The sequence below is a fragment of the Pyrus communis genome, chromosome 13, assembly GCF_041283825.1.
Source record: "Pyrus communis isolate YQ-2024b chromosome 13, ASM4128382v1, whole genome shotgun sequence".
NCBI classification, from domain to species: Eukaryota; Viridiplantae; Streptophyta; class Magnoliopsida; order Rosales; family Rosaceae; genus Pyrus; species Pyrus communis.
The window spans coordinates 24,880,352-24,898,033 of NC_142577.1; the positions used below are offsets into that span (position 1 = coordinate 24,880,352).

The following is a 17,682-nucleotide window of genomic DNA, read 5'->3' on the forward strand; positions in this document are numbered from 1 at the left end:
GGCACCAAATAATGTCGATTAATTGTGCCTACTTTTTGTAGTTATGATGCGTAGAGAATCACACAAAAAGTTTTGTATCCTTATCTACTAATATTTTTGTGTTGATCTTGTAGTTAGGTTCTAATAGTTAAAGTTTTGACTTAGACACACCAAAATCAATGTAACACCAAAATCAATATAACACTAATAATGTTACTTTTTTCACATTTCTTATACCATATTTGTACCACATCTTCAATAAAATAAGGCCATTAATACATGTGAATCTCATGAGACGTGATTTTTGATGTAATGGGGACATGTTTTTATCTTCCAATTTAATTTTTTAAAATATATTGCAAATATGAGAATAGTGTGCAATTTATATCCTTGAAATGAAGACATGCATGAGCACATTATTTAGTTTCAAGAAATTGAAAGGTTGAAAATTCAGGCCACAGAGCAAGACAGTAAATTGATAAATAATTAAGTACATAGGGATGTTACTAGATTCTGGTCCCAATTCATATTTTAAAATAAATCAATGATTAATATTAACTTGATTGGGACAAAAAGATTCTTGGATAGTGATGTGGATGGTTCATTTTTAGTACTACATGAGTTTTTTTGTTTTGTTTTTTGTTTTCCTAATTTTCCTTTTAAAATTGAGTTTGATTATTTTCTATTTCTTTTCATCTTCCATAAACTTTTGAATATATAACAATATTTTACCACAAGGGTAATATATTTGTGCATAAACTTTACCATAGAAGTATGTAAAGGAATGGCAACCTATTGATTTCTGGTATGACATAGATGAAAAATTAAGTACGAGTATGACATATATGAAAAAATAAGTACATGATAATCCGATAAGAATTTCTTCTCATAATCATTCATTCTCATTCCGAAACCAAGTAATTAATCATGTTGTGAGGGAAGAATGATTTGAGTTAAGCAACACAATTGGCCACAAATATGGAACTCCACACAAATATACAACGTCCTCAAAATTCATGAGAATTGAAATTGAGGCCTCTTACACATACAAAGTGAATCACTAGATCTGTTGCGATTCTAACTTAAAAATGTCGTCATTTTAATAAATAACACACTCATAAATTTTAGGATCGGAATAACCTCATAAATTTTAACGATCATCTATAAAAAATCATGGTTCACCAAGTTGTCATACTATTTCCTATAAATAGGAATGCAAAGATTCGAACTTCATGTCCCATACGTTCTTCAGTCCGTGTTCTTTACAGGTGTCCAAAGGCACTGTTCACAGTCTCAGAGAGAGAGAGAGGAGAGAGGAGAGAGAGACCCACCAGCACAGCAGCACTAGGTGTAAAGCATTCAGCATCTTTTGATCTTTCTCGTCACTACCCTCCCTCCACGTGCGTCCTCTCATACATTCACAGGTTCGCTTCATTAAAAACCCGACTCAGCCCACCATTTTTCTTTGTTTTCCTCTCCATTTTATATAATCCCAATTTTTGTTTGCAACTGCGACATTTCATTGGGTTGTTGGGTTTAAGTCTTTTCCTTCTTATCTGAATTGGGTTCCCGTTGTTCTTATCCAATTGGGGCTTTATATGCAGGTCTCGCCGATTAAATTCCCTCTCTGTGCGGAGAAGCCGCCAGAGTTGTTTAATATTTTTTGAGTTGGGTTTGGTTACAATTTCAAAAAGTTACTGAATTTATTTCTGCCATTGATGGATATCTCTCTGGAGATCGTGAATGTAGCGTTTTTCGTAGTGTTATTGACGTGGGTTTTGCTTGATATTACGAGGGGAAGAAGAAATGGTAGCCAAACAGGTTTGAGATATAGAGCAGAAGATAGAGGGTGTAAATTTTCTGATTTGGTCACCTTTTCTGCAAATGCTTTAATCTCAAGTTTTTACCTTGGTTTTGGGATTTATGAGTATTGGGGTGGTAGAATTGTAAGCTGTAAATCCATCTTCTCAGGCATGACTTGGGTTTTAGCCACAGTAATTACAGTTTACTCAATGAATTACAGAACTCACAGTGAAGCAAAAAGGTGGCCTTGGGTCCTCAGTTTCTGGTGGATCTTTTCCTGCATTTTTTACTCACTTTCTGTGTGCTTTTACCTCGTTGCTCACTTCCAATCCTACAATTTCCCACATATTTTCCCAAAGGCTAATTTAGTCGATTTCGCTTCGTTTCCTTTGTCAATGCTGCTTTGTTTTTGTGCTTTTAATTGTGTTCAGAAAAGCAATGACCTTAAACACCCATTGCTTGAGAAGGAAGATGAAATTCCCTCCCGAGAGAGTGATACTTATACCAATGCTGGAATTTGGAGTAAGGTTACATTTCAATGGCTGAACCCGCTTTTCAAACGAGGTCGAATCCAAAAGCTGGAATTGCCTCATATTCCATCTGTTCCTCCCTCCGAAAAAGCAGAATATGCGTCCTGTTTGCTCGATGAATCGCTGAGGAAACAGAAGATGGAGGATTCTTCGTTGCCAAACTCCATAATGCGGGCCGTGCGAATATCATTAGCCGTAAACGGTGTTTTTGCAGGTAAACTCTTTGTTCTTGAATCACTTTTCTTTTCAGTTTCTGTGTTATTCAGTCCTGCAGGCTTTTATGTGTTCTTTTATTAATTTTTGTAGGAGTCAATACGGCTGCATCATATATAGGTCCTTTTCTGATTACAAATTTTGTAAATTATTTACTCGAAAAGCAAGACAATTCAAGCATCCAGCATGGACTGATTCTTGCGTTAGTATTTTTCGTTGCTAAGACATTTGAATCATTGAGTCAAAGACAGTGGTATTTTGGTGCTCACGTAATTGGTGTACGAATACGAGCAGCCCTCACTGTGTTGATTTACAAGAAATCTATTTCCATCAAGTATTCCGGTCCAAGCAATGGTAAAATTATTAATTTGATCAATGTGGATGTTGAAAGAATCGGAGACTTCTGCTGGTACATTCATGGCATTTGGTTGCTTCCGCTTCAGGTATTCTTAGCCTTGGCTATCCTTTACAGGAATCTTGGTGCAGCACCCTCTGCTGCTGCACTTCTTTCCACAATTTTGGTCATGGTATGCAACACACCGTTGGCCAATAGGCAAGAAAGGCTTCACTCCAAGATCATGGAAGCCAAGGATTCAAGAATCAAAATAACATCGGAGATTCTGAAGAGCATGAGAGTATTAAAGCTACATTCATGGGAGTCCACATTCTTGAAGAAGCTGCTTCAACTCAGGGAAACAGAGAGGCATTGGCTGAAGAGATACCTTTATACATGCTCAGCAGTGGCCTTTCTCTTCTGGGCTTCACCTACTTTAGTTTCAGTTACCACTTTTGGTGTTTGCATTATGCTCAACACACCGTTAACAGTAGGTACTGTATTGTCCGCTTTAGCTACTTTCAGAATTCTACAAGAGCCTATCTACAACCTGCCAGAGCTCATTTCCATGATTACGCAGACAAAGGTATCGATTGATCGTATCCAAGAATTCATCAAAGAAGATCAAATGAAGCTGATTCCTTGCCATACTTCAAAAACGTCCAATGTCATGATTGTTATTGAGACGGGAGAGTATGAGTGGAAAAGAAGCAATCAAAACTTAAAGAAACCTACAATCAGAATTATGGAGAAAATAAAAATACCGAAGGGATACAAGGTTGCAGTTTGTGGCTGTGTTGGTTCTGGCAAGTCAAGCCTACTATTGAGTATACTTGGTGAGATTCCCAAAATTTCTGGGCCAGGAGCAAAAGTGTATGGAACAAAAGCTTATGTTCCACAAAGTGCTTGGATTCAGACTGGAACGATAAGGGAGAATGTATTATTTGGCAAGAAAATGAATAGGGGTTTTTATGAGGATGTTTTGGAAATTTGTGCTTTGGACCAGGATGTCAAGATGTGGGCAAATAGAGATTTGACCGCAGTGGGGGAGAGAGGGATGAACCTAAGCGGGGGACAGAAGCAAAGAATTCAACTTGCGCGAGCTGTGTATAGCGATTCAGATGTTTATATTTTGGACGATCCTTTCAGTGCTGTTGATGCACATACCGGAACACACCTGTTTAAGGCAAGCCAAATTTCCCATAATTTATTTTTCCTTTGGCTTTCTGATATCGATGAGTTTATGCTTTATGTCGTGAAATGGTTTTAATCAGACGTTGTAATGTTTTGCAGAAATGTCTTTTGCAACACTTGTCTCAGAAGACTGTTATCTATGCTACCAACCAATTAGAATTTTTAGAGGCAGCAGACCTTCTCTTGGTAAGTTTTTGAAATTTTGGCTTTTATACTCAGATAAAACATGATTTATCGAGTCTCTTATCTCTCGCGTTCAATTCAATTGTTGATAGGTAATTAAAGATGGTCAAATTTCTCAGTCTGGAAAATATGAAGATTTAATTGTGGATCCCAACAGTGAACTTGTCAGACAAATGTCTGCACATAAAAAGTCATTTGAACAAGTTAACACATGCCAACAAGATGATTCCTGTAACAGCAGACCTCAACAAGTTAATCTAATAGAGGTTTTAGAAGAAAAGGAGCCTTTTAACAACGGCAACCTTTCAGAAAAAAGTCATGAAGAAGAAGCGGTAACTGGTCGAGTAAAATGGCATGTTTACTCATCATTTGTCACTTCTGCTTACAAAGGTGCTCTTGTCCCGGTCATCCTTCTCTGTCAAATCCTCTTCCAGGGACTACAAATGGGCAGCAATTACTGGATTGCTTGGGCAGCGGATAAAGAATCCAGGGTCAGCAAACAACGGTTGATTTGGGTATTTGCTCTGTTGTCTGGTGGGAGTTCCATCTTCATATTGGGAAGGGCAGTTTTTCTGGCAACTATTGCTATTCAGACTTCTCAGCGTCTCTTCCTTGGAATGATTACTTCAGTTTTCCGAGCGCCAATTTCATTTTTCGACTCCACACCTTCTAGTCGAATCCTCAATAGGGTCAGTTTTAAATTTATCTTATGTTTGCAAGTTTAATGGTTCTTACTCATTAAAGTATAAATCAAGTTCTACCACTTAATTCTGATTTCCCTGGCAGTCTTCCACGGATCAAAGCACAGTAGACATGGATATTCCATACAGATTAGCTGGATTAGTATTTGCCCTCATCCAGCTAATAAGCATCATCATCCTTATGTCTCAAGTGGCCTGGCCAGTCTTCATTCTTTTCCTTGTGGTTCTTGCACTCTCTGGCTGGTATCAAGTAAGTAATACTCCGTTTTGAATTTATGTTTTAAATTTTAAACGTTTTGATTATCAGCACCATATTGAACATTGTGCATCACACAATGCATAGAATATTGTGGGGTTATTATTTTATGGAATTTGGAAGTTTATGTTTTTTTCCAGCTCATATTCAAGTAACAGGTTATTTTGTTCTCTTTTAATTATTTTGCAGGCTTATTACATTACCACAGCCAGAGAACTTGCCAGGATGGTCGGAATTCGAAAGGCTCCAATTCTCCATCACTTTTCAGAATCAGTAACAGGGGCAGGAACAATTCGGTGTTTCAATCAAGAAGACCGTTTCTTGGTAAAAATAATGGCCCTGATTGATGATTATTCCCGCGTAGCCTTTCACAATTATGGCACTATGGAATGGCTATCTGTTCGGACAAACTTTCTGTTCAACCTTGTCTACTTTCTAGTTCTTATCATCTTGGTAAGCTTGCCTAGGTCTGCCATTGACCCTAGTAAGCACCTCCAATCCCTGATGTTTTATTAAGCATTAGTTAAACTGTTAGTATGTCTTGGAAAGCTTTATCAGGCATTCAAATTCCCACTCTGAACTAATGGACTACTTGCTCTGGTCTCAGGTTTGGCGGGACTGGCAGCTACCTACGGTTTGAACTTAAATGTCCTTCAGGCTTGGGTAATATGGAATATGTGCAATGTAGAAAACAAAATGATATCAGTCGAGCGAATTCTTCAATTCACAGATATACCAAGTGAGGCACCACTAGTGATTGAAGAGTGTAGACCTGCGCCTGAATGGCCTATGGCTGGCAGAATTGAACTTGAAAACCTTCATGTGCAATATAATCCAGCTCTCCCAACCATTCTCAGAGGGATCACTTGCACCTTCCCTGAAATGAAGAAAATAGGAATTGTGGGCAGGACAGGGAGTGGAAAATCCACTCTAATCCAAGCTCTCTTCAGAGTAGTAGAACCCTCGGGAGGACGGATTCTTATTGATGGTGTTGATATATCTAAGATAGGTCTGCAGGACTTGAGGTCAAGGTTGGGCATAATTCCACAAGACCCGACATTATTTCAGGGAACCGTGAGGACCAATCTGGATCCCTTGCAACAACATTCTGATCAAGAGTTATGGGAGGTGAGGATCAAAACCTTTTATTTTAGATGGATTATATGGTGGTATTGTTACTTATGCGACTTAATAACTCAGGTTATCAATCAATGTGGACTGGCAGAGATTGTTAGGCAGGACCAAAGGCTTCTTGATGCTCCTGGTATGAAAATCTCGTAATTTACTCAATCATTTAATGGAAGTTGTTCAATTATGTTGTTGTCTCATTTACCGTCTTGTATAATTCATGTGGTTTATATTACAGTTGATGAAGATGGAGAAAACTGGAGTGTTGGACAAAGGCAGCTTGTGTGCCTCGCTCGAGTGCTCTTAAAGAAAAAGAAAATTCTTGTGTTGGATGAGGCTACAGCTTCTATCGATACAGCAACAGATATTGTAATCCAGGAGACAATAAGGAAAGAAACGAGTGGATGCACCGTGATCACTGTGGCTCACCGGATTCCTACTATTATTGACAACGACTTGGTTCTAGTTCTTGATGAAGGTAGTGTAAAAATTCTTAAACTGCTCTCTAGATTTGTCCGAAAAGTGATAGAACATTTCACTTTAGCGTATTATTGAAAAACGTATCATTGCTTAGGTGACATGATCTGAACTGATTGTCTTTTTTAACTGTTTGAATCATACAGGCAAGGTTTTGGAGTATGATTCTCCAGCTCGGTTACTTGAGGATAGTTCTTCGGCATTCTCCAAGTTAGTGGCAGAATTCTTGAGGAGATCTTCCATGAGCAACTGCTAAAGCAATCCATGATCATAACGATTTGGTAGATAATGTGCATGAGCCTTAATGATTCCAATCTCTGAAATGATTGGCGGCATAATCCGTCTGCAGAGGCCTATGTTTTATCATGCTAATCCATGCAAGGGCACAGACCAGGTTGTATCAGAAGAAAAATGCTTCCTTCGGTTGCGTATAGAAAATATGGATGCCATAGAGGCTCGGGAAGTAGAGGCGCATCTCTGTAACTCCCGAATGATGCAGTTGGTTCAAGTTATCATTCTCACTACCCAAATGTTGAAGTGAATGGATGAAGGATGAGGTTCTGCAACTGAAAGCACAGTACTGATGGAAGTTGAAACTCCGGAAGAACCTGCTGCTGGGACGGCAAAGTTTTGGTTGGAATCTCCAACCCGAGTCGAAGTTCGGTGCCTAAAGTAAACTTTAAGTACACCAAAAAATTGTAATTGTTAAGAGGAAAAAAAAAAAAAAAAAAAACCTTATCTCTGTATCACCTTAGATATCCTTAATTGACTCCAGCCTAATGAAATATTTGAATTTGACAGTTAATTTATTATTTGAATTTCAAATGTGCAATATTGTATAAGTCTTCCTGTTTGACCCTAAAGCAGGAGCAAAAACACTACTAGAATTATGTAGCACAAACCTTGGGTACTTGGTAACTTGGTTGTGTTGGACAACATCGTTGAATGTAATATGCTTTCTTATGTAGCACAAATCTTGTTATTGATAAATTTATTGGATATAAAGTGTGGTTGGTTGGAAATGTGAATCCTTTTGCAAATTTAATTTTATATTAAGAAGCTGAGTTTTAATATAGTACAGAGCTATTACTAAAATGCATGTAATACAATTCGAACCTATTGGCCATTTGGAATGCTGTAGATTCTCACCAACTTTGGTGGCTATACTTTAGAAGTCACGATCTCCAAATTTAGTCTCCCTAGCATTACCTTTTTCTAAAATAATAAAATTGTTCCTGCATGTTTGGTTCATAATTAATATGGTACCATTTCTTGTGCCCTTGCAACTATGTGTTGTGCAGTGTCATTTTACTTGCATACAGTTTCTTTTTACTCCGGCCGAGGTTTTTTTGTTCTTTAAATGCAAGAGTTGAATGGTAATTAAGGGAGAGTTTTCTTTAATTCAATTCATAATCATATTTTAATCTAATCTACCTAAGGAGGGAGTTTCGAATTTGGGGGCGGATGGATAGTAGATTGCTATAACTAACTTGATTACACGCATATTTGCCAATTAAAAGGAGAGTTCGTAGAATTTACATCACATGTTGCAATCTAACAGACCCAATTCACAATCTTTGCATGCATTAACAAACCCCACTTCAAAAGGCTTATTTTGTGAGGTTTTTGTGCTTGTGCTTAATTTTCAGCACCATTCCTTGTCTTTATAAGGAATCAAAGTGGGGGAGGCTGAACAATTCTTCAAATTGGGTTGAAAGTATTAACCTAATTTCACTAAGGGGAGGGACAAAATGACACCACCTATAGAGATTAGTATTATTGCTAGAGAAAACATCAAACCCTCCTCTCCAACTCCCAATCACTTGAAAACCTTCAAGCTTTCAGTTTTGGATCAAATGGTTCCACCCACATACATTCCAATCCTGTTTTTTTATCCCACAAGTGATCATCAGAGAGTCCAGCAGCTAAAGAAATCGCTATCCGAAACTCTAACTCGCTTCTACCCTTTTGCCGGAACAATCAAAGACAACACCTTTATCGAATGCAACGATGATGGGGCATGCTTCATCGAAGCTCGAGTGAGGTGCCTACTCTCACACATCCTCAACGAACCCGATCATCAAGTACTGAAACAGTTTCTGCCCATTAACTTTGAGTCCTCAGAAGCCGGCAAGGGATGTGTGCTGCTTGTTCAAGCCAACTACTTCAAGGGTGGTGGAATCGCTGTAGGACTATGCCTTTCCCACAAGATAGCTGATGCAGCCACGTTGAGCACATTCATCAGAAGCTGGGCGGCCAGCGCTTCTGGTGCTGATCAGAGAGTGGTGAATCCTTTGTTCGATTCAGTGCCAATGGCCCCACCAAAAGACATCTCAGTGGACCCACCATCTATTGAGATGAAAGTGTACAAGTCTGTGACAAAGAGGTTTGTATTTCATGGCTCAAAGATTGCTGCCCTAAAAGCCAAGGTTGCTAATAATTTTGTTGAAAACCCTACAAGGTTGGAAGCTTTAGCTGCCCTGATTTGGAAATGTGCAAGGAAGGCCTCAAGGGTTACTTTAGGGTTTTCATCCAGGCCATCAGCATTTTACCAAAACGTGAACATTAGAAACAAAATTGTCCCTCCTGTGCCTAATGGGTCTGTTGGGAACTTTGTGGGGTCCTTCATTGCAAGGTCAGAAGAGGCTGCTGAGACAGATTTGCATGGATTGATAGCTGAACTGAGGAAAGGGATTGAACAATTTACCAGTAAGGCCAAAAGGGTTCCACTGAGTGAGGACATCTCGGCAATTTCAGAGCCTCAGATGGCGGCTATAGGGTTGTTAAGTAGGGATGACATGGACTTTTATGTATGCACCAGTTGGTGTAGGTTTGAATTGTATGAGGCTGCAGATTTTGGGTGGGGGAAGCCAATGTGGGTGAGCTCCGCAGTTCCCACATGCAATAACATGGTGATTTTGGTGGATGCAGAAGGTGGTGATGGAATAGAGTGTTGGATAAGATTGAACGAAGACGAAATGAAAGTGTTTGAGTGTGATCAAGAGCTTCTCTCGTATGCTGCTTTCAATCCAAGCGTCTGGAAAACTGGCTAACCAAACTTATCATACCTGGGGAAAAAACTTGTTTTTAAGCCTTATTGGTGTGACAATTCGCTTTGACAAAAACACAATAGCAGACCGAAGCACCCCTTTATTCTTATGAATAGTTTATATTTTTCCAATTGCAAGACAATGTTCCCAATCATTTGCTGATGCTTAACCTACTGAGGTAATGCCTCACTTAAAATTCACAAAGTTAAACTCACTAACATTGTTATGGGACATTATCGACTCATCAATGTTTTTACTTGTGTAATTATTCATGTTATAATTTAAGTAATTTAATAATATCACGTAACTATATTACTTTCACACACCAAATATCTCCTACATTTATGATCCTAGCATCCAATATTTCACGTTTCAAAATCATGATGTGTGCATGGAGGGCCACTGCCTCAATAATCCTACCTACCTGGGCAGAAAGATAAGAACCCTATCAGTATAAATTGCAACAAAGTTAAGGCTACTGCAATTTCAATGTAAGCTCTGTGAATTCAATTAGAATTTGTCTTTGTAATTAACCAGCTTCACCAAATATGTTGTTAAGACCACAGTGCAACCCCAAGTTGGAATAATTTCCATGGAAAGCATCCAGCCTTCCATTTCGACTCCACCAGACCAGATCATAAAACCTGCAGTCTCTCATCTCGACCAGTTCCAAAGTCCCACTTATTTGCCACTTCTTTTCTTCTACAATTATTTTTTCCACTTATTTGCCACCCGTTTGCCGGTCGGACCGGAGATTCCGTCTCCGTTTACTGTAGTGACGAGGGAGTCACATTGGTACCGATAACAGAAATGACGAGTTGCAGAGAAAGCAAGAAGAACAATTCTTAGTGAGAGAAAGAAGAGAGAAGGAAGAGAATTCTCAATAGGTGTGATATCCACACATCCCATTTTACTTCTCACGTACCTTTTTAATTTTCGGCCGTCGGATCGGATGAATTGAAGAAGATCAACGAACATAAATTATCCAGAGGTGTGTGAGAAGTAAAATGGGATGTGTGGATAACACTCCCCTTCTCAATTGTATTTTCTAACAACTACTAATAGTACTAACTGCTACTAATAGTTTTCCTATCAGCCTACCTCATTCATCATCACCCCTCAATCTCAACTGGGCTTCCCGGCTTAAGATTGAAGCAATGCTTAATAAAAGTAGGATTGTGAAGACCTTTAGTAAGCACATCAGCTGTTTGTTCATCAGTTGAAACATATGCAACATCCAAATCTCCTTGTTGTACTCTTTCGCGAACGAAGTGATAATCTGTGTCAAGATGTTTAATTCGGGAAGGAACACTGCACCAAATTGTTATTTCCGAGTTGATAACAATGGACAATCTTCAAGTTTTGTAGTGTGTCAAATCTATGGAAAGAAGGGTCACATTGCCCTTGAATGCTATCACAGGAACAATTTCTCATACCCAGGTAATCCACTACCACCTTCCCTCACTGCTTTGTCTACACAAATCTAGCTCTAATACCATGATAACAGAAATGAAGAGTTGCAGAGAATGAACCAATGTTGCAGAGAAAGCAAGAAAGAAGAACAATTCTTAGAGAGAGAAAGAAAAGAGAAGGAAGAGAATTCTCAATTGTATTTTCTGTACTGTATTTCCATCATTTGTTTGGAGCTATTACATTTGCTTATATAGCCACACACGGCTTACACTCTAAGCAATCTGTTTTTAACAGAATCAACTACCTAACAACCTTTCTTTTAACCGTTTTAACAAGGGGTGTGATATCCACACACCTTTTTTTACTTCTCTCACACCCTTTTAATTTTCGACCATCGGATCGGATGAATTGAAAAAGATCAAAGGATAGAAATTAACAAGAGGTGTGGGTGAAGTAAAAAAGGGTTTGTGGAAAGCACACCCCTTTAACAACTACTAACAGTTTTCCTATCAGCTACATCATTCATCAGGTACAAGCAAGAATCAATTGTAACCTAACCCAAGTTCTTGGTGCTCCTACAGATGAAATTCTGGACCTTTACCTGTGGATGGTTTAAATTGGAAAACTTTATACTCCATCACTAGCCTCTTACTTGTCCAGATCAGCTTCTTCGACCGTGGAAGCATGGTACTTGGTGTCTGCCTGAATCACAAGCTAGGCGGTAAGTGTTTTTTCCCCAAAGTTTTATTGATTTATCGGGAAAATCTTCGCAATGCCCCCTTAAACTAGAACTATCTTTCAACTCGCTCTTTGGACTTTCAATTGGGTTCGAGCCACCTACTCTAATAGAACGTGCAGCTTTGCCACCTTTCAAATTCTCCGTCATGGTTATGTTTGTTCATTCAAAGGGCATTGCTAATTAATTAGTAGAAAACTGATAGCAACCCTACTGAAGTTGTTGTATGACATTGTGGCCAAAATGAGGGAGGGGAAGAACCAAGTCTCATGATCACTGCTTTAAAAATCCCCGCCTACCGCCTACCGCCGCCTAGACGCTAGGCGGCTAGTCACTGCCCCGATTAATGCCTAGACGTTTGAAATTTAGAAAGGGCTCCTAGACCTATTGAGGCACCCGCCTAGATCGCCTAGGTAACCCGCCTAGCCCGCCTAGACCCGCCTAAGCACCCTCCTAAGTTGCAACTCACTTAGACAAAAAATAGATAGCTCTCATTTTGCATTATTAATTTTAATAAATTGTAAGGGACTTGTTGAATACTAAAATCAACACATATTATTTTCTTGTATCCCCATGTTTTCATTATGTTCCAATACTTCATAATATATATGTCATTCTATTTTGTAATTTATGATGAAATTATATATATTTTAAGTATAAACACACACCTATTTACACAAAATATAATAGATTTACTTAAATCCGCCTAGTCCACTTAGGTGCCTAGGTGCTAGGCTCTAACCCGCCGCCCGACTAACACCTGCCGTCTTTTAGAACTTTGCTCATGATTGAGTGGCTACAACAATTAGGGGAACTGTACACCAAAATAGACATCATCAATGATGAGGTTGTTATAGATGTAGCAGCCGGTGCTGGTTCCCAGTGCATGGGGTGGATTTTGGGTGGGGAAAGCCTGTATGGGTGACCATTCCAAGCCACAACTTAAAGCGTAGTTTTTATTTGATTGATGCCAGAGATGGGAAGGTGTCAAGCATCTGCGAATCTGACGGAGGAGTATAGAATGTGATCCGGAGCTCCTCGCATTTGCCTCTCTGAATCCCCCAGTGAACTTCTAGGATGAACGGCGTCTAACATTATCTAGATCTCTAGGTCACCTAGTACTTAGATACATAGAGATCAATTAGCGCAAAATAATGGGAGTTGTAATTGGCGCTCTCAAAAAATCATTCTGCACTCCTCCTTAGTGTTGTTTCTCTACATAATCTCTTCACGTGAGGAGTGCAAATTGACAATTTTCGAGCGTCAATAACAACCCTCAAAAGAATAAAACTATTTGCTTAAATCTCCTATAATTGATCAGGAAACACATGATCAAGCTGCAGAGTATATCTGATCACACCATGACATGATTCAGTAATATCAGTACCATAAACATCTAATCAGGAAATTAACACATGACCACTAATCAACCGCAGAGAAGCTAATTACTCGTTCAAATTAAAGACGTGAAAGTGAATTTTCCTTTACATTACCAACTGGAGATTTAAGCAATGCGATGAACTCTTTGTGAAGTTCAAACTTGGCCATGTCTTCCTCTGTCAAGCTAAAATACGACTCGATACCATCGCCATTTTTGGTGTCCATGAAAACTATCTGATTATTAATATTCATGGCAGCCATGCTCACCCATGCAGGCTTCCCCCAACCAAAATCAGCATCGTAAATAGGAAACCTGCACACACTCGAAAAAGTTAATGTCACCAGCTCACCTTTTGCAAACCTCTCCATTCTTTTCCTCATGAAATCCAAATGCTCTCGATATCCCTCTTGAAATCTCCTCATATAATTATTGTCAATGTTCTCAATTTCCTCTATCACCTGCCTCACCAATCGATGGCTCCCCTCCCCATTGACCAAAGTTGGAGTTGCGGTGGCAGCCCTGTAATAATTCCCAAAAGCATGCTGAGGCAAAGGTGGGTCAAACCTCGACCGCAGATCCATAATATAAACAACGGTGTATAATGTTTGAGAGCGTGATTGATTTGGAATACCGACACAATCTGTTTTTCTCCTTAATGTCAGAAAGATGTTCCATAAAAAAGCTGATAAGGCCTCAACTTTTGAAGGGCGTTTTTGGGTTTTGGAAAACTTCATGCTCTCTTCATATCTCGATCTTAAAGCCTCAACCTTTGAGCCATCGAACACAAACCTCTTTGTTACGATTGCTTTCTTGTTGACAAACGAAACCCCTAAATACCCATCCATATTTTTTGGTGGGAAGATTGATGCCGCAGAAAAATCCGGACCCACAATAATATTACTCTTCCCTTGTTCATCACAATTAGCTTGAGCTGCCCATCTGTTCACAAATGTAAAAGATGTTAACCCATCTGCAATCCTATGAGAGACACACAAGCCAATAGCAAATCCTCCACGGTCAAACACATTGAGTTGAACACCAAGGGGTACTTCAGTTACTTCGTCTAGCCTGTAGGGCAACAACTTGTTGAGTTCGGAGACAAAAGGGCTGGCGATCACATCAGAAAGGGGTTGGGATTTGACCTTGGATTCGAAGAATGGCACGCCTTGGTCGCTGCAGTGAACAAAGAGATTGTGTTTCACTCGGCCGGCAAAAGGGTAGTATTGGGATAGTATTTTGGAGAGAGACGTCTTGAGGATGTTTGATATCTGAGTGATGGTTTTGGTGCCGGTGGATTCGTAGAAGAAGAGAAAGGGGATATATGCATGGGGAGCTAATTGATCGAGAAAGCAGAGCTGGTGATGGTGAAGATGATTTGGGGTTGGAGAAGATGGTTTGATCATCTCTACGGACTTGGAGATCACTTCAACTTCAATCTTCATTCTCACCCCCCTCTCTCTCTCTCCCTCCCTCCCTCCCTCTGTGGTATGGCTAAATTCTTGGGGCTTAATTTAATTTATCTCCTTTAGTTAATTAAGAACAACATTTTCATTTAATTTCTGTAAAAAAAAATTACAAATTATTATAATTTATTTGATTTAAATATTTAAAATGAAAAAAAAAAAAAATCTCCCCCAACCATCCGACCTCCTATTTAATCAGGAGTGTTACTATTCTCATCCCTCTGTCATATTTCTACCCGCACTGTTTATTAAATTTTTTAATAACCATTTACCCTCATGTAAAATGTCATATTACTTTAGTTCAAAGAAGGAGGCAAAATCGCACTGTAGAAATGAACAGTGATTTGGAGAGAATTTCATTTTATTTACGAAGCTGCCACTGTCTCTGCCGCTGATCTCTGTTGATGATCGGGTGCGATGGTCGTTTGAGTCTGTAGGGTTTCGAACGGATTGGGTGGGTTAGGGAGACTTTCATTTCCTTTCTTTCTGTGAGCTGCAGAGGGACTCGGTGACACCATGCCGTCAGTAGAGAGAGCGGGAGGGAGAGAGATAGGGATTTGGTGAGGGGAAGGCATGCGGCTTGCAGAGAGGAGGAGGTGAGAGAGAGGGGGAGGGAGGAAGGAAGAGCGAGAGAGATAGGGATTTGGTGAGGGGAAGACATACGGCTTGCAGTTAGACAGAGTCATAGGGGTGTACGATTCAAGGAGAGAGAGAAGAGATTGAGTGGTTGCATCACTCTCACTACCTGCACTCCTGAGGCCGGCTACCAGAGAGAAGGACACATGAGAGAGAGAGCGCACAGAGACAGGAAGGCCTGAGATTGAGGACAAAGGCCATGGTTGCACAGAATGACTGAGATTTGAAGCCCATGACAGCCTCAGCTGATTGAAAAGGTGAGGAGTCGTTTTCAAATCTTTTCTGCTTTAGGATTAGGTTTACAAACTCTATTCATATCATGCAGCTTCAGATTCGAAATTGTGATTTTGTTCAGCAAGAATTCTAGGGTTTGAGACGTTTGTGAGGTTTACACATTTTAAATCTCCTTTTGTCTTCAAATTCTCTCTAATTTATTGCTATGTGATGTAACTCTTATTCTGTATATTTTACTGATCAATCGAACATGCAGAGGTAGTGATTGAAGCCTTTTGTTGCTGGGAATCTATTAGATCGTTTAGAGGTAAAAAAACCCAGCTTTTTTTTTAATTTAATTTTTCTTCTTCGTTTAAATCTATTAGTTCTACTTAAGGAATGAATTATGATCAGAATTTGTTTCAGGGAATGGGAGAGCGAAATTCGAGAGAGAATGTCGAAATCGGCTAAGATCGAAGATAAAGACGGACGGGTCTGCTTGGCTGCTGATACTGACAACATGTAAATCAGAGCCGGTGAGAATGGCGGCGGAGAAGCTCAGCTCGACCCAGAGTTAGGTTTCTGAAAAATGAGAAAGGTTTCTGTAACATGCTCTTCTTCTTCCTCTTCATCTTCTGGTATGCTTCTTTCCCTCCAACTTTGCAAATATTTTTGTTTAAATGCTAATTGTTTGCTTGGTTTGTTGGGATCTTTTTATATTATTTTGATATGGGTTATTGATTTTTATTTTCTTGCATTTTAGTTTATTATATTGTGAATCAATGAGTAATTTCCATTGGGACTATAAGAAAAAAGAGTAATTTAATTCTCACTACCCAGATTCTGATTAGTTGCTTCTAATTTGTCATAAAAATTTTAGGTGTTTTGTGTTCGACATATAAAGTGATAAATGTGTGTTGATACCCAAAAAGAAGATGAATTTAAAAGAATAGAATCTCTAGAGGGTTGCTTTAGGACCAACTGATGAAAAGGACCAGAGAAAAGGTTGTTGGATACACTCTTGGTCATGCATCTGTGATGTTGTAAGAGCTCTAAGACTATCGCTGTAACATGGAGAAAGGAAGGTATGGGTATGGGTAGGGGATGGAAAAGCATTTCGTTTTCCATTTGCTTCCTGGAACCCGAGGGATTTCTGCGACTGCAGATTGAGATGGGGGTGTCCGATAGGTACCCTTTAATTGTCACTTTTGTGATTTGTCCACCCTTGATTGTTGTGTGATTCATTCTCACGGGCGTTCTATGCACAAGGTTTCATGTTATTCCTTCCCTTTAATTTTGATATTGTTGTGCTTAATTTCTGTTTTATTTTATTGGGTGATTAGATTACAATTTACAATCCCCAATTTTTTATTTTTACTTTTTATGCCTCACTGCTATTGCTTTCATTTGTCGTATAGAATAAAGACTTTTTTGAATGTTATTACCGCTGTGGTTTCTATGTGTTCAATACTGATATTGGTCTTTCCCACATGCGCTCTTTTCACAAGGTTTCATATTTTTCACAGGATCCGCTCACCCTATGGGCACCCGCACCGGTGGGCTTGGCCCTTCTATCTCCTCCAACCGCAGGTGTGTATATATATATATATATATATATATATATATATATATATGTCAAATCTACTTATTTGCATATGTGTCTTTGTGTAGGGTTTGTTCCTGATCAGTTTTCCGTCATTTTTAACAATCTATGCAATTATATTGCTTTGGATTAGGATTTCAAATTGAGGTTTTTAATACGTTTGTTTTGGAATTTTTGAGATTGTTGGAAATTTTAGGGTTTGATGATTTTTATTTCAAATATTCAGTTTTAAGAAGCATATTAACAATGCACAAGGAGGAGCCAAGGCAAGTGTGGCCACTGTAAACACTAGGATTCCAGTATTGCTTCTGCACAACATGACGTTGTACAAAATGGAGCCTGTGTACATCCCCAATTACATGGTACAGATTTCTAAGTATCAGTTCCCT

At 39.1% G+C, this 17,682-nt stretch overlaps 2 protein-coding genes, 1 long non-coding RNA gene and 1 pseudogene across 5 annotated transcripts; 3 read left to right on the forward strand and 1 right to left on the reverse strand.

The window, feature by feature from the left end:
• The first annotated feature begins 1,211 nt into the window (after positions 1-1,211).
• Positions 1,212-7,826, forward strand: LOC137737924 (ABC transporter C family member 3). Of its 2 annotated transcripts, none has more exons than XM_068477509.2 (11): positions 1,212-1,403; positions 1,584-2,526; positions 2,619-4,045; positions 4,153-4,239; positions 4,329-4,925; positions 5,023-5,187; positions 5,383-5,677; positions 5,801-6,321; positions 6,394-6,457; positions 6,560-6,799; positions 6,945-7,826. In XM_068477509.2, the coding sequence occupies exons 2-11, from the start codon at positions 1,698-1,700 to the stop codon at positions 7,052-7,054; spliced, it is 4,335 nt and encodes a 1,444-aa protein (XP_068333610.2). In that variant the 5' UTR covers positions 1,212-1,403; positions 1,584-1,697; the 3' UTR covers positions 7,055-7,826. The 2 variants fall into 2 exon arrangements, with proteins under 2 accessions (XP_068333610.2, XP_088538906.1); XM_088682780.1 differs by having other exon boundaries at positions 1,221-1,403; positions 2,998-4,045.
• A 486-nt stretch (positions 7,827-8,312) lies between these two features.
• On the forward strand, positions 8,313-10,178 carry LOC137736270 (cocaine synthase pseudogene; annotated as a pseudogene). Its single transcript, XR_015955165.1, has one exon. The product of XR_015955165.1 is annotated as a cocaine synthase pseudogene (transcript).
• A 3,186-nt stretch (positions 10,179-13,364) lies between these two features.
• Positions 13,365-14,873, reverse strand: LOC137738139 (stemmadenine O-acetyltransferase-like). The gene has a single exon (XM_068477768.2). The coding sequence runs from the start codon at positions 14,818-14,820 to the stop codon at positions 13,456-13,458; it is 1,365 nt and encodes a 454-aa protein (XP_068333869.1). The 5' UTR covers positions 14,821-14,873; the 3' UTR covers positions 13,365-13,455.
• A 243-nt stretch (positions 14,874-15,116) lies between these two features.
• LOC137736551 (uncharacterized) lies at positions 15,117-17,672 on the forward strand. Its single transcript, XR_011068765.2, has 5 exons — positions 15,117-15,734; positions 15,974-16,018; positions 16,117-16,328; positions 17,217-17,280; positions 17,520-17,672. It is a non-coding gene; the product is annotated as an uncharacterized LOC137736551 (long non-coding RNA).
• Positions 17,673-17,682: the final 10 nt, after the last annotated feature.